Source organism: Brassica rapa, chromosome A04 (genome assembly GCF_000309985.2).
Source record: "Brassica rapa cultivar Chiifu-401-42 chromosome A04, CAAS_Brap_v3.01, whole genome shotgun sequence".
Classification (NCBI taxonomy): domain Eukaryota; kingdom Viridiplantae; phylum Streptophyta; class Magnoliopsida; order Brassicales; family Brassicaceae; genus Brassica; species Brassica rapa.
The window spans coordinates 9,821,914-9,837,491 of record NC_024798.2 but is presented as its reverse complement, the minus strand read 5'-3'; the positions used below and the strand labels follow the sequence as shown (position 1 = coordinate 9,837,491).

Genomic DNA, 15,578 nt, shown 5'->3' with positions numbered 1-15,578 from the left:
CAACGAGAGAAATACATATCACAATGTTTCAAAATAAATTGTTTTTCATTGAATTTCTACGAGTTTTCATTAAAGATATGACCATGCATTCATAAATAAATAGTGTACTAAACCGAACAAAACTTCTGTTTTTTTTGCAGTTACATTTATATATATATATGCGTATTCAAAAATAGAAACATGCAGATGCATAAACTGCTTCACTCTCTGTGATCATCAGGTAAATTGCTTGGAATCTCAGAGTTTTGGTTAGTAATGTTGGAGCTAGAGAGATGGTAGAGTAGACCCCTGAAGTAGTCGGCTCCCATAAACATAGCTTGAAGACATGTCTGGAAAAAAAAACTTGAGAGAAACTAGGGTTACCGACCATGTTACCACCATAAGGGTCTTGAAAATCAAAGCAGAAATCATCTGGAAGCATGTTTGGGAGACAAGGATCTACAACGCTGAAGCTGTTGGTAGTATCACCCATACACAACATGTTTTGATCAAAGCCATAATTAAGCTCATGCTGCATCAACTGATTAGGTTCTTGTAGCTCTGGTGGGTGTGCGTTTGAGAGCCAAGGATGTTGAACGTTGTTGATGTTACCCATACACATCATGTTCTGATCATAAGTACCGCCATAAAGCATAGAGTGATAACGTAACGCAGATTCTTGTACCGTTGAGTAATCAGAAACGCAAAGATGTTGAAAGCTGTTGTTGTTCTTAACATTAACACAAAGCTCCTGATTTTTCAACACAGACTCTTGTGTGAACTGGCTAGGGTTGAAAGAATGTTGACGATCCTCCAAGTTTGCCTTTGCCGCAAGAAAACGACGTCTTTCTTGTAACGTAGAGTAACTTAGTTCCAAGGACTGAATGAGTTGGTTGATTTGGTAGGGAGAGTAGTGATGAGAGATTGGATACTTTAATTCTTCAACATTCCTCTTCGCCTTCTTCTTGAAACTATTAATCATCTTCTTCTTATCTTTCATCTTGTTGAGGAACTCGTAAAGATTAATGCTTTTCTTGCGTCTCTTGTCTTGGTCTAATTGGATGTAGCGGAGAGCGAGGGATCTCACTTTGTCTCTGTCCTCAGGCCATGTCTTGAGTTCGCCGTCAGGTCCGTAATGAATGACGCAGGCTTCGATATCACAGAGAGTAGTAAGCTCTTGTGCTTTCTTGAATACCGTCAAGAGTCTGCTGTTCAAACTCGTTGCAGCGAGTGAATAACTAGAAGAAGAAGAAGAGCACTTGGAACTAGGGGAAGGACGAGGTGGTCGCATGGTGGTGGCTTTCTCAAAACACGCTTTATTTTTCTCGTACACGAAGAAGGAAGAAGAAAACAAATAAAATTTGGCGTAAGAAACTTTGTGAAATTGGTGTGTGATATATTTATAGATTTTTATTTGATTGTGCGGTGAATAAAGGGAAAGATTTACTTCAGAAGATTATTTAGCCGTTGAGGTTTGTGAGAAAAAGGAAAGATTTACTTGAGATTATTTTACCCTTCACTCTCTCATTAGTGAAACGCTAATGCCATGTGCATTAGATTTTGTTTTTTGTTTTTTTGGTTTTGATAGATTTTTCGCATAATCTCTCGGTTGAGTATAATATAGTATTACATTTTATTATATTATATTATATTATATTATATTATATTATATTATTTGGTGTATAGAATTTAAATGTGGTTTTAGATATATTATTGCTAAATTTCATCAAAAATATATTAAATGTTAAAAAAATATAAAGATAATTCCATTATGAATATAAAACAAACAATATAATATAAAACTAGTGATTTTTCCGTGCTCATGCACGGGTATAAATATTTATAAAGTAAATAAACTATAATAATTGATTGATATTTAGTTTTAGATTTAAATAAATTTATAATTTATGTTAATAATACTATATTACTTTAATTAGACATATGATTTTAGGTATGTTATATTTAGTATTTTTGTTATTTTACCTCGATTTAGTTATTATTTGAATATATTGGATTACATCTATTTCTATGAATTTAACTATGATATTTGTTATTCTAAATTTATTAATATTTTGATTAGTTTTTTTTAAATAAATGTTAAATTTTATTCAAACAAAAAACCCATTTGGTTTACATTTACATGCTTCATATATAAGAAGAGATTCAACTATACATTTCTATAGTCTAAAAAACTTCTATAGACTTGAAACTAGTCTTGTTGAGAACCAGAAACTGAGTCCATCTACCAACCATGTGCGATCTTCTCTTTTAACTGAAGCAAATCTGTTTCTATTTTTCTCCATGATTCTGATCAATGTTGATGTATTCAAAGGCTTTTCTCCCCGTGCCTTCTCCCATTTCTCTCCATCCATATACCATGAACTACCGTTTGGAAAATGTATCTCAGTGTGAACTGTCTCGTGGTGGTTTGATTCACAGATATCAAATCCATTATCCTTCTCCAATTTTTCGTAAACTCATTTTTCATCACTCCTTTTGCAAGATTCTCCCACACTACTGCTGAGAATCCACACTCAAAAAACAAATGGTTCCTTGTTTCTATCAGTTCATCACACAGAGAGCAAGTAGTGCTAACAGGGCCTCCCCACTTCATCATCCTATCTCCCGTAGCTAATCTATTATGCATAGATATCCACAAGAGAAATGCAAATTTTGGAGTTGCATACCTGAACCAGATCCCTTTACTCCAAGTGCACTTAGTTCCTCTTGTTCTCAACAACTCCCAAGTTGATTTCGTAGAGAACTTATTCTTGAACTTCTCATCACTTGTTTTCCACATTCCAACGTCCTCCTCGACTGATGCCGCCTCTTTCCATTTAGTAATCTTGTCTTCCACCAAATTTAGTAGTGGGATTCGATGTTTTCTTCTACGGTGGTTAACTACATCCCAACCATAGCATACTTTCCAATACCCATATCAATATAACCCCTCGTTTCAATTTTGATTAATTTTCTTATTTGTATTTAAGTTGGTTGTTGTCTTTGATATATGTAAATACATTTTAATAAGATAATAGTCCTGTTCGTTTGGTTGTCGCAGGTTTCGGCGTCAGCGGCAGCGTCAATAAGAACAGTTGTTGTTCGTTTCGCAGACGCTGACGCTGCCGCATACTATGTCGCGACCGTAGGTTTTATCGGCGTCAGCCGCAGGACGCGGCGTTCGGACGCGGCGTCAGACGCAGCTTCCTGCGTCAACGAAACGAACAAGAGTTGACGCAGAATGTTGACGCTGCCGCTGCCGCCGGTACCTGCGGCAACCAAACGAACAGCCCTAATGTATGACTTAAGATATATTGTGCTAAGAATGAAATAAAAAATAAACTAAAGTGTATGATTTCAAATTACATAAATTAATATAAAGATAATATTATGAAGTTGCATATGCATAAATTTTACAAAAGAACTAAATTGTAACAGTTGGTTAACATTTTATTTTCATTTATTAATATGTTTTGACTCAACCTATAATTTATACTTATAAAATAAATAAATTATCATTCTAAAATCATATATTCTTATTGTAGTTAAATCTAAGACTGTTTGAAAGTATGTTTAAAAAAATAATATTATTGTATTGTTTAAAATTATATTTTAAAAGAAATAGTATTTATTTTTTTAGTGTCAAGATTATATGTGTGAAGTTTTTGTATGAGATCACATTATATAAAAATATATTGTTCATCTAAGAAAAAAATATATAAAGAAAGTATTTTATTAATTCAAATTCTATTTTATGTTATTTAAAAATATGTCTTAAATGGAATATTACTATTTTGTAACCTTTCCTTTTTAATGAAAAACATATTATAAATACATATATTTTCGTTTTTAAACTTTATAAATGTTTCCTTTTTATTATATATGTTATTTGGAAATTTTTTAAAAGGAAACTAAATAAAAATAATAATAATAGTATTTAAATAGAATATTTTTTATTCATTAATAGTATCTCAGTAATAAACCATCGTTATAATTAACGTGAGCGCAACACGTATGAAACTGACTTCTCAAATAATATTTTAGAGATATGTATACATTTTAATGGGACCATTGATTTACATAGAATTTTCTAACATATTATTATCTTATTATTTTATCGATTTGCGTCAAATTTTGAATAGGTTCAGATTGAAACCGGCGAAATTTATTAATTTATAGAGATTATTAATTTATCGAGTATTAATTTATAGAAGTTCTACTGTATTTATATGTTTGGTTTGTTTCGATTTGTTGAACTTTAATGTGGGTTAGTTTATTTTGTTTTGGGATTAGACCATGTCTTACAAAATACATTCCTATTTTGGCATCAAATTTGTTATAAAATAAAATCTCCTTATTATTTTTCCGCAATATATAGAGATTGCTATTTCTTTTTAGAGAAAGAAACAGTTTTATATATTTAGAAGAAAATATGATAATGCTATTTTAAAAGAATGCATTACTCTATTTAAAGTTTTCCTGTTAATAGAAAAACACATGATCTTAGTAAATGATTTTTGTAATTGCCTGATTTAATTTTACATTGCACGACCATCACCATTTCCGAAAATATTATCTAACGGTACATCTCACATTTCACATTCCGTTAATATGCCCAGGAAATACATATAATCCGTTCATAATCATACTTTATACTGGTTAGCAAAAATCATAATTTATACTAAATCAAATACATACTTCTTGTGTTGTAAGTAAATACATAGAGTATCTTCGTATAGTATTCTTTTGGAGATTTTTTTTACGTGGAACTGTGACCCCAACTTGACGGACAAAACGTGATAATATATTCTTTGGCAGCGCAAGAGACCAAAGGAGGAGGTGCGTCATAGGCATAACTGTAATAACTGGGACATGCTTCTTTAAACAACATAGAGTACGTAGTTCGTTTGCACTTATCCGGCGTTCCGTACGCATTCCGACAGCAAAACCTGTCGTTATCAAACGCTAAGCAAGCACTCTTGCATGCCACGACTCGTCCTTCTTTGTTCACAACCTACAGAAAGGCGAAAATTAAAAAGGTATCAATATTTCAAAGATCATAGATTATATTTGAATTAGGTAAAAAGAAACGTCTCCTTTGGTCAAAAGGTCGCCATTTTGAGGTAGCCAGTCGAGAATATTTTTCTGTTTTAGATTGATCATTTTAAATATCCCGGGTATGAAAAAAAAATGTAAGTAAGAAGTATACCTGTAATTCTTCGGGACATGTGGTTTTGAGATCTCTATGGCAACCAAAGATGGTGCATTTGGATGACATGGGCTTGGAGGTCACTGTGACCGGGAGATTATAACCGTCCACAAGACTTACATCATAGAAATTGAGTTTCGATTTGTCTGCTTGTACCGCAATTTGGATAAGTGTTGCCGGTGGTTTTCCGATCAACCCGTTACACTCCAAACGTCCATCACAATCACCTAAGATTCGTTGTAATACAACAACAATTATACTTCTACAAACATTATCTTATCAACCATCGTCATGTCATTTATATGGGATAAAATAAATGAAAAACACCTCCGAAAAAAACTTTTTTTACGAAAAGAAAATGGTCTGTTCAAGCATAACTATGAATTGTATGACTTTAGATTTGTTATCACTACTAAAAACAAAAATAAAACTAAACCACCTAATGAGATATATCGGATTAACTCTAAGGTATTAATGTAAACATTTGTGTGATCAAAATGCTAGTTCGGTAGAATACTCAACATAAAGGTCTGAATGCTGCTCAGGTATTCAAGTACCCAAAATATGTCTAAAACACACTATCATCGTTTCTTACGCTCCATACGTTGTAACCATTTCAAATAGAAATTTTGCTTTTAAATAAATAATTTAATTTTTTTCATATGGTCTATGACACAAATATAATTAAAATTACAGTTACCCGTTTCACAAGCTTGATTCCAATTTGAAGTGAAATCACAGCCGGTTCTAGCCCAAATACGACCATTCCAACCCCAAGGAACATCAATGCGTCTGGTATTTCCACATGGCAGGTAAAATCCACCGGATGATAGCACCGGCTGGCCAGAGTTGGGGGCAACAGCCGGCCAAATGGGAAATGGGCATTTATTTTGCACATAGAATGTTACTTCATGACATGATACTTTACCTATGAACATATAGCATTGATCATATATAGTCATTACTCATGATAAGATCAAAAATACAAACAATGTGTTTTTTTAAAAGGAAAAAATTACCATGTACTATACAACCTATAATGAAAAGATGAAATAGGGAGCTAGATTGGATTCTCATTGGCACTTTCGTTGGAACTTGGCTGTATCATTAACTGATATTATTTTGAGTATTTATAAGTTACAAGATATGTGTTATAGTTTTCAAAAACAATTTATGTTGTTGTCGATCGTAAATTATGCTTAAAGATTAGATTATGGGTAGAGCTAAGGTTTAATCTTTTAAGACACGGGAGTTGATGTCGCTTCCGATGGTATTTAAAAACTTTTGACTAGTACAACGTTCCTTTTACGAAAATCAATGGAACGATGAAATTGCAAGTGTTTTGGGGGTAATTGGATTCTTACAACAAAAAGAAAAACTAAATTGTAGTTTTATGAATTCGACAACCATATATAAACACCCACAAAAAATGTTTATCATTGTAGTTTACAAAAAAAAATGTTTATAATTGTACTGTTTTTTATTAGTACTATATCTTATCTATTTTTAGTAATTTTATTCATTAACATTCTTTTAGAAACAGATTGGATCGAATATAACTAGTGATATGGTAATAACATCAATGATAAACCAATACATTATCAAACTCTAATATAAGCTAAATACTTTATCAAATATCAGTAATAAACCGATACAAAAAAAGTAATAAACCGATACTGATGTTTCAACCACTATTTTTAATCAGAATGTTAATTAACACTTGAACTTTGGAGCTACAAACCGATACACAAACCAAATTAATAAAATTGTTAACTGCTTTTTCTGCATAATTTTTTTCAATATAACCAATAAATATACTTTAATATGCAAAGATTTGGTTAAACTATATGTATACTGTTACTGCATGAATGCATTCTGTAGATTAGGCAATCAGTTTGTAAGAAAGAAAATACACAATACTTACGTAGGTACGTTCTTTGGAAAGGCCGCAGGCCAATCTTTGCATATTACTATGATTTCATGTAAACTTTATCCGTTGTTCACTATATTCCATTAAACAAAAAAATTGTTTTTGCCACTCTATGTGACATAGTGGTTTGTGTTAGTGTTATTGTTGTATCAACAACATCTGACTTCAAATCTGTAAAATGTATATTAATAGCAAAAAAAAAAAAGAAGACTAATCCTAGAAAATTATGATCTTCGGATAAATAAGCTTAAGGAACATGTAAATTAACCCTTTAATAACACAACCAACTACCTGCCTTATAAAGATCTACGCCTAACTGCATCATCTGAGCCGTCATATGAAAATCCATTCCTGACCAAATTTACTTGCACCATGTTGAAGATTCCTTGTAAACATTTCTTCTGTAGTATTGTCGGTTATCGAATCGTCTATGTAATGTTTCTTATAAATGTAATAAATCAGCGTTATTAAAAAAAAAAACACAACCAACTTTAAACCACTAACCTATAAGCGCCATTGCTATCGCATAAATATACTATTAATTATGTTAAAATTTGATCTCTAGTTTACAACGCTACTTGTCATAAGCACTGGCATTGAACAACATTTTACATTTATAACTAGAGTAAACCCGCCCTACGGGCGGGCGGAAAATTAAATAATTTTTAAAATTTTTGTTTTAAAATGATTATTTTATCCAGGTCATTATTTTTAAAATTGTTTTCTTTCAAGTCAGTTTTGTTACTATTTAGTAGGTTTCTAATACAATTATTGTGATTTTAATAATATTGTATTATATTTTTATTATGTTAGTATATATATTTTAACTTATTTGTTTCGTATAAATCAACTAATTTCATTTCTTCTATCTTTGTTTGTTGTCAGACTATTTTATATTTTTTTCTTTGTTCGATTATGTAAAGACATATTTTTATTTTCATATCATTATTAATTTAAATTAACTATAATTTTGTATATTTTATTCATTATATAAACTACTTTCATAATTATATTTTATTGTTTATAAAATTTAAATTAGTTTTTAGTAATATATAATTTAATGATGCATATAATTTTCTAGTATATATTATGAATATTATTACACCTTTGCTATATTTTTATCTGAATGACATAAATAATAAATAATAAATCTACATATAACATTTAATTGCTTTTTATTTTTAAAAAGTTATCATGTATGATTTTTTGCATATTTATTAGGTACACATACGTGTTTTAAAAATACTTTCATCTATTTTTTTTTAAAATGTGTATTTGATTGTATATATTCAAATTTACAATATCAAATTAAATATTTAATAAACTTAACTAATATTAAATAATTTTCAAAAATAAATTAAAAGTAAACAATTTTTTGCTAATATTTTTTCATTTTTATTATTAAGATTTTGGAACAAAGAATATTGAGTATTAGATATTGGCTTCAACTTGATTTAATTAGTTATAATTTGTGGTAGGGACGTTGATAAGCATGTATAATACTTTTTAATAGATAAAATGTTGACTTTCGGTTAATAATACATTTGATGTTTGTTACAAAATTTCATAACTGTTTTCTGTAGCTGATAAAAAGAATTATTGTACATTTTTTGCGTAGCATATTCATTTATAATATAAGATAATTGATATTTTTAACTGTTGGAAATGTGTTAAAATTTAATGTTTTAATGTTTTCGATGGTATCTTCAGATATTACATTTTTCATAACAACTTTGCAATATTTTAAATCAACACAGCACATATTTACTTTTAGCAAAAAAAAAAAAAAAAACTTTGCAATATTTTGTATCATGTACATTCTAAATAATTTATTTGCCGAATCTTTAACACTCTTTATTGTTTAGAAATCTTATCAAATAAACATTGTTTGTTATATACTTTTATTTTTATTGATAATATTTCAACGCTACTTAGAAAACTATTGTTTCTTGCATCTAGTGGAGTTTTTTTTCCATTACTTCATTTCCTTCCAGTGAGCATCAACTTCGACTCTTTCACCATTATATAATAACAATATACTCTTACACAGCTTTGTAAGCAAAGAATTGTATAGTATTGAATTGATAACCACCCGACAACACTCCCCTTTGCACTGTCACCACAGCGATCCGTAGGCCCATCACCGCCAGGAGAACACACAACAAAAGAAAGTCTTCCAAAGGCTGTTTTGGTGTTTAGAAACCGGTCTGAGATTTGCAGCTGAAAAATCTGAGAATCAGAAACCAATAGCTAAGACTGTCTCTTACAACCCAGCGTGAGCAATCACATTCTTCACCTTGCTCTCCTTCAACATCTTCACAACTCTCCAGAAATGGCAGATTAAAACCAATCTCACCTCTCTTAGATAGTTTGCTCTTCAAGCTACAGTCGGAGAATATAACTGGACACAAAAACAGAATTCCATCTACTATATTTTCTGTCCTTTTATGACATTTAGACCTACACAATATCTCTGCCTGAGAACTTTTCGGTATAAACACTGCACCTCCAATATATTTTCCAACACTAAACTCCTCGTGGTTAGAAACTTTTACACAATACTGCAACTCAACTCGGCAATGATGGCTTCTGTGAAATATGGAGCTGGAACATGACTGTGCTACAACCTGCTTTCCTCTTGCTCCTTTCAGAATAATAAGAGCAGGAACGTGATGGCATTGATGCTTGGTTTGAGCCAGACTTACCATTAATAAGACGGTCATAGTTTTCGTCTGTCCAAAGAAGTGTACACAAAACATTTTTTGAAAGTGGCAGTGTATTATAAGTTTGTCTTTGAAGAGATTGTTCAATAAATTTGTGGATAGCTTGGCTGTGTGTGATTCACAAATATATTTAACAAATAGAACTTGATTCCTGGATGATAAATAGTCGTTGGACTGAACTTGATTAGTGAAGTGAATAGAAAATGATGGAAATAAGATTAGTGCATAGAATGTGTTCCGTTAACACTATTTTGCAAGTTGAAGTGATCAAAGCAAATAGAACTTTACCCCTAAGTAACAAACCAAATGGGAGACCAATCTTACAATCTAGAAGAGCTTTTGACACCTCGTCACATGTTACATTCGGTGCTCTTAAGAAGATTGCAATGTTCAGGTATTTCTTGGATCAGCCACCATGTTATAATTCTTGGCCAAAGGCATCATTGACGTTCAGACAGGTTCCTTTGGAGCAGAACTTTCTGAATTCCAACCAAGCAGACGCTCCATCCAACCAAGCTGAGTACATTCCAGCAGCTGAGAGGGACGGTGATGGTATCCGCAGACATGATTAAGATTTAACAATAACTATGGAAGCTCTGTATGTTGAGAGAAAGCCTGCATAATAATTTGATTGTCAATAACATGCGTTTGAATGTGTGGAGAGGCTGACGTCACCACACCGACAATAAGAAAGCATGTTACCACGGCGCAGATGTCGTCCCAAAGAGATGAAGATGAAGTGAGTCGGTGTTGCCATTTAATCGGCTTGCATCTCTCATGATTTTGAAATGGGCCTATTATTATTGAGATCCAATATGTATCAAAACCGTAATTGAAAACACCAGCCCACATCAAGCTTTAATGAAACGCAGAGTATAACATGAGCACGAACACGTGTCGCATTGTTAGAATTCGATTTAGTGACGTGGCAAGCTGAGAAGAAGAGAATAGTCTTCTTTATAGTATAGAAGATGCTATTTACTGGAATTGGTTGAGAAAAAAATTAGATTACTTTATTTTCGTAGGTTTGATTATCTTGTTAATTACTAACGTATTTCATTTTCATTTTGGCTTTGACTCTTGAGGATTTTGTATATAGATTATTATTATGTATCCCTAATCTAGTTTATTTTTACTCTTTTCTCGATGAAATATAAATTAGCATACTTTCTAGCTTTGATGTTTATTGGAGTATGTATTTGTGGTATGTTTTAATGGTGCTTTGTATATTTACAGTTAAGTTTTCTAAACATTCGTTCGCCCAACCATATATTATTCCCATCTTCAGAAAATGACAATACAATTTCTTTCAAATTCTTATGATTTTCTTTTGATCAAGATAGTTATTACCTTTAAGAAACCACAATGTAACATAACTGTAGCTCATTAAACCTAGGCGACAGATCCAGCTTTACCTAGAATTTTGTAAGAGCATATTCAACTTTTTTTTGTCAGCGAGCATATTCAACTTATTTATTTTAATTATACACTATTTTCCACTTCACAATAGAATAAAATAGGTTTACTCCACAAATAGAACAATAAAAATTTTGATGGTTCATTATTATATTTCCCGCTTCAAAATAGAAATAGAGTTAGAGTAGAACTCATTTTCAGTATATAATTACTTTTGAAAAAATAGTTTTATATTAGAAAAAATGCTTTAAGACACAAATAAAAAATGTAAATCAATTTCCAAAATAAAATAATCATCAAGGTTTGATGTTTATTTTTGTTTGCCTTGCCTACATAGTAATCTTTTATTACTAGGAAATACTCTAAAGAGACATCACAAAAAACGTTGAAACTCAGCAAACTACTAGAGGTCCAAACTGGCATTGGTAATTGTGTTTTTAAATCAGGTTTGATATACAAAGTCTAAAACTACTTTTGATCTTATTTCCCAAACTCTGTTTTCTCTCTTTCTTTCTTTATTTATTCATCACTTTATTTATCTAATTTTAATTCATTATTTATACTTATCATTAAATTGTACTACATTTCATATTTTACTAGGATGACTGCCATACGAATGGGATATACTTTACTTGTGATCTAGATTATTATTTTTTGTATGATTTTGTCGTTTGTGTTTTAGGTTTGCATTTGTAAGAGATGTGTGAGATAATGATTATATGTGATAAGATATGTTTTGCTTGTTTACAATAGTTTTTTATATTGTCCAAAAAAAACAATAGTTGTTTTTATATAAGGAGATATAGCATTAATATGCTGTGAGGGTTTCAAATGGTCTTCATGTGATTTTTTTTTGCAAAAATTTATGTGATTTGTAATATTTTGGGTTCGGAAGGATTGGGTTGTGGGCAACTTTTGTGTATGTTATAAGAGTTATTACTTTTTATGTTGAAATCATAATCCTACGACATGCTATTGGAGCGGAAGTAGTGATTATTTGAAGTTGCATTTCTTAGAAGTGACTGCACCAGCAAAAATTATCAGCTCTCTGTTATTTCATATATAGAGAGGATCCCCAACAGGGATTGCTCTTGCTTCAGCAATCAGGATATGATTGTATGCGCTTCACTTTGACAAAGAACATATTGCAGAAGCAGAGTTCAACTGACATGTATCTGCACCTTCTGTTGATGTATCCATACAGTTGCTCAATCTTCTGTTCAGTGCATCACCGAGAGATAGAGCTTCTCTAAATTCCTTCTCAACATAACCAGCAAGCTCTCGTGTCGGAGCCAAAACCAAACAAAAAAAGGTTCTTCCCACACTTTTCAGACATCAAATCTTCATAAAAATCATATAAAGTGTGAATATTTGAGTCTTCGAATATGCAAGTACAATCATAGGATTGACAAACTCGTGTTTAGAGTAGACCTTTTTGATTCTGTCAATGACATGAATCTCAAAAGCAAGAGTCTTTCTAGTTCATTTCTTTACCACGACCTTATATCTTTGGCTCAAGCACAACTCTTTACACAAACAACAAACATCAATATTTAGTTAAAAATCAGATAACTTTCAATCGACCCCATTCCAGAAACAAGAGCTTACGTGAATAGGAAAGAGTTTCTGAATTCCTCTAGCACTCAAAGCTTCAAAAATCTCCAGAGACATCTGAGACTCACCTATCGCTAACCCATCACCGATGTTGCTGCTACCAGTTGTTACTCTTGTGCGAAGCAGCGTTATCTTGAGCCGTGAATCCGGCTCGAGAACCCATCGAGGCTCTGACTTGGAGGGTCAGATTTTCATACCAAAAGGGTTCGAAACCTAGAAAACAACGCTAGGTTTGACATTTATGGTAGATCAGAGACTATAGGGGCAATGGCGGCAGATGGAGTAAGGTGCGGAAAAGAGTGGCGTTGTTGTTATTAAGCTTTAAAGCATGAACTTAAGAATAACCGCTAATGGAGACGTTAAGTTTCTGGGAAGAGGAAAAAGGAAGAGACGATACCACTACGAAGAAGGTGGTTTGATAAAAGCTTTGTTTGTGCCGATAAAATTTATACGAATGTAGACGTGTAAGGCTTTTGAAGCCCAAATAACACATTAAAAAGTGGTGATGCACAACGATAAAAGCCCATTGAATTTCAGATTAAACGAAGTGATGTGTTTTGTTCTCTTGTGACACGTGTCACACCCACATAGTTCGACTTTCTGACCTGGCGCAGAGGTGGCGTATCCAGGGGAGAGTAAACATGTTTTTATTATATAAGATATTTTTCGTATTTCAAAATGAGTAAATTCTAATATTTTACATATTAAAATACAACATACAATTTAAATTTATTTTCAAGTGGGAAATTACAACTTATGTCAATCGTTTTTAACTAAAACCTAAAGCTTTTGTTAATGATAATTTTGTCATCACACACCCTTTCAATATTGCATATACTATGTATGACTGTGAGATTAGAAAGTCTAAAAAACTTATTTTTTTACCAATCAGGCTTTTAAAAAAAATAATCACCCAAAAAGTTTGTAAAGTTATTATAATTTTCTCCTTCTTCTTTTGTGTTGTTTTTTCTTTTTCCTTTTTTTTTTTAATTTTTTTCTCAAAAAACTGTTTCTTTTTTTATTTTCCTTCGTAAGTAAATATTTTATTTAAGTTTGTAATAATTTTATTAAAATTAAAGATTGACAAATTAATCATTGATTTTTTTCTTGTTCATTTGAGATCCATATTGTACTACTTTTACAATCATATATATTTAAATTTTTAATTGTTGTATAATTTTACATTTAAAATAAATATTTTAAATATTATTCATCAAAACTTCAACAATGTTAACTATCAATTTGATTTTAATAAAACGCAAATAAAAAATGAGGTTTCAACAGCCAAATTCTCTACGGCCATAGTTTTAGAGCCAAAATCATTACCAATCCGAGCTTATTGTTCAGTTCCATGGGCATGGTTATTGACGTTGTGATTACAAAGGATATACTGGAAATGGACGGTTTCTAGTGTAATTAGGGTAGAGGCAAATAACTGAAAGAATTACAAACATTCGTATATATTCAAAAGAATATTACAAGACAAATTATATCATTAAAATAAACCAATTCAATTATACAGTTTGAAATATAATACAATAGTTTTATATATTTGTTAGTTTATATATTTGTTCTTCCATGTCGAGTAGAATTTAAATTTTATAAAACAAATAACCACAATATATTATTTTGATTGTCAAACCACAATATACAATATGAATAACTAACAAATAAAAAACAACTAAAAACCATCAATTAATTATGAATGTTATCCATTATAAATTGAACAAACATCAGTGTGGATCAAAATCTCTAACTACAATATAACCTCTTTAAATTAATACTCTATCTATACTATTATTTGCGAAGTAAATTTTTGGAATCGAGCTCTCACGTTAAAAGTTAGAGCGGTTAATATCGTTTATACCCTTAATGAATAAAATCTATAAATTAACTAAAAAATAAAAACGAATTTAAAATTATTTGGTTAGATAAGTTATTATTAATAATAAACAAAACTTATCCAAAATCTGAAAGATATATTTTAAAATAAAAGATAATTCAAATATATTTTGTGTTGTTATCCGAAAACATATTTTAATAAAAAATTTAAATACTAAAAATTTAAAACTAAAAACACACAGAAAACATATAACTTAATATTATTCAAAAAATATTAATAATATTTTATACTCAATTATTAGTTTAATAAATAATTTTAGATAATATTTATTACATGTCAATATAAAAAAAATTTAGTTGAGGGGTTTTAACGTTAAAACCCCATAAATCTTCTATCTTTTACTATATTATATTAAAATAACTATAAATTCATGTATATAGTTTTATGTATAAAAAATTTTTTGAGGATTATTTTACATAATAATAGATATTATTAAAATGAAAAACTTTAGCGTATATAGAAAATTTAATATTAAATTAATTATTAAATCTTTAAAAAGCATGAAAGTAACGTATTCAAGTTTTTTTGAATTGATAATATATTTCTTTACAAAATTTTATAAAATTATTAAGCCCGCAAGTGCGGGCAAAACACCTAGTAAATTAATATACACAAAAAATCTCTATAAAATAATATAATTTTATAGTTTCAAATTGAGTTTTTGGTTCAATTATATCGATAAATTAATATTTCTATAAATTAATAAAAAAATTATAGCTTTGGTGTAATCACAACACTATTAATTTATAGAGGTTTCCCTGTATCATAGTATATTATGTAAAACTAAGATGGTATACATGACCC

General features: G+C 30.4%; 3 protein-coding genes across 3 annotated transcripts in view; all 3 read right to left on the bottom strand.

The window, feature by feature from the left end:
* LOC103863945 (anaphase-promoting complex subunit 2) overlaps positions 1 to 15,578 on the bottom strand; it is a 31,844-nt gene that overhangs the window by 8,990 nt on the left and 7,276 nt on the right. Inside the window, exon 3 of the mRNA XM_033290603.1 lies at positions 926 to 931. The gene's annotated coding sequence lies outside the window, so the exon portion shown is untranslated. The remainder of the gene's footprint in view (positions 1 to 925; positions 932 to 15,578) is intronic.
* Positions 167 to 2,999, bottom strand: LOC103863942 (agamous-like MADS-box protein AGL75). The gene has a single exon (XM_009141704.3). The coding sequence runs from the start codon at positions 1,268 to 1,270 to the stop codon at positions 167 to 169; it is 1,104 nt and encodes a 367-aa protein (XP_009139952.1). The 5' UTR covers positions 1,271 to 2,999.
* LOC103863941 (thaumatin-like protein) lies at positions 4,483 to 6,340 on the bottom strand. Its single transcript, XM_009141703.3, has 4 exons — positions 6,208 to 6,340; positions 5,889 to 6,116; positions 5,189 to 5,415; positions 4,483 to 4,993 (listed from the first exon to the last, which is right to left on the bottom strand). Exons 1-4 carry the CDS (start codon positions 6,263 to 6,265, stop codon positions 4,739 to 4,741), a joined length of 768 nt encoding a protein of 255 aa, XP_009139951.1. The 5' UTR covers positions 6,266 to 6,340; the 3' UTR covers positions 4,483 to 4,738.

Bases quoted from the DNA above. Each gene is read 5' to 3' on its own strand.
- LOC103863941 (XM_009141703.3), bottom strand. From the start codon at position 6,265: ATGAGAATCCAATCTAGCTCCCTATTTCATCTTTTCATTATAGGTTGT. The intron at 6,117-6,207 runs GTAATTTTTTCC...ATATGTTCATAG, and splicing joins TATAGGTTGTATAGTACATG to GTAAAGTATCATGTCATGAA. The intron at 4,994-5,188 runs GTATACTTCTTA...GCCTTTCTGTAG, and splicing joins CATGTCCCGAAGAATTACAG to GTTGTGAACAAAGAAGGACG.
- LOC103863942 (XM_009141704.3), bottom strand. From the start codon at position 1,270: ATGCGACCACCTCGTCCTTCCCCTAGTTCCAAGTGCTCTTCTTCTTCT.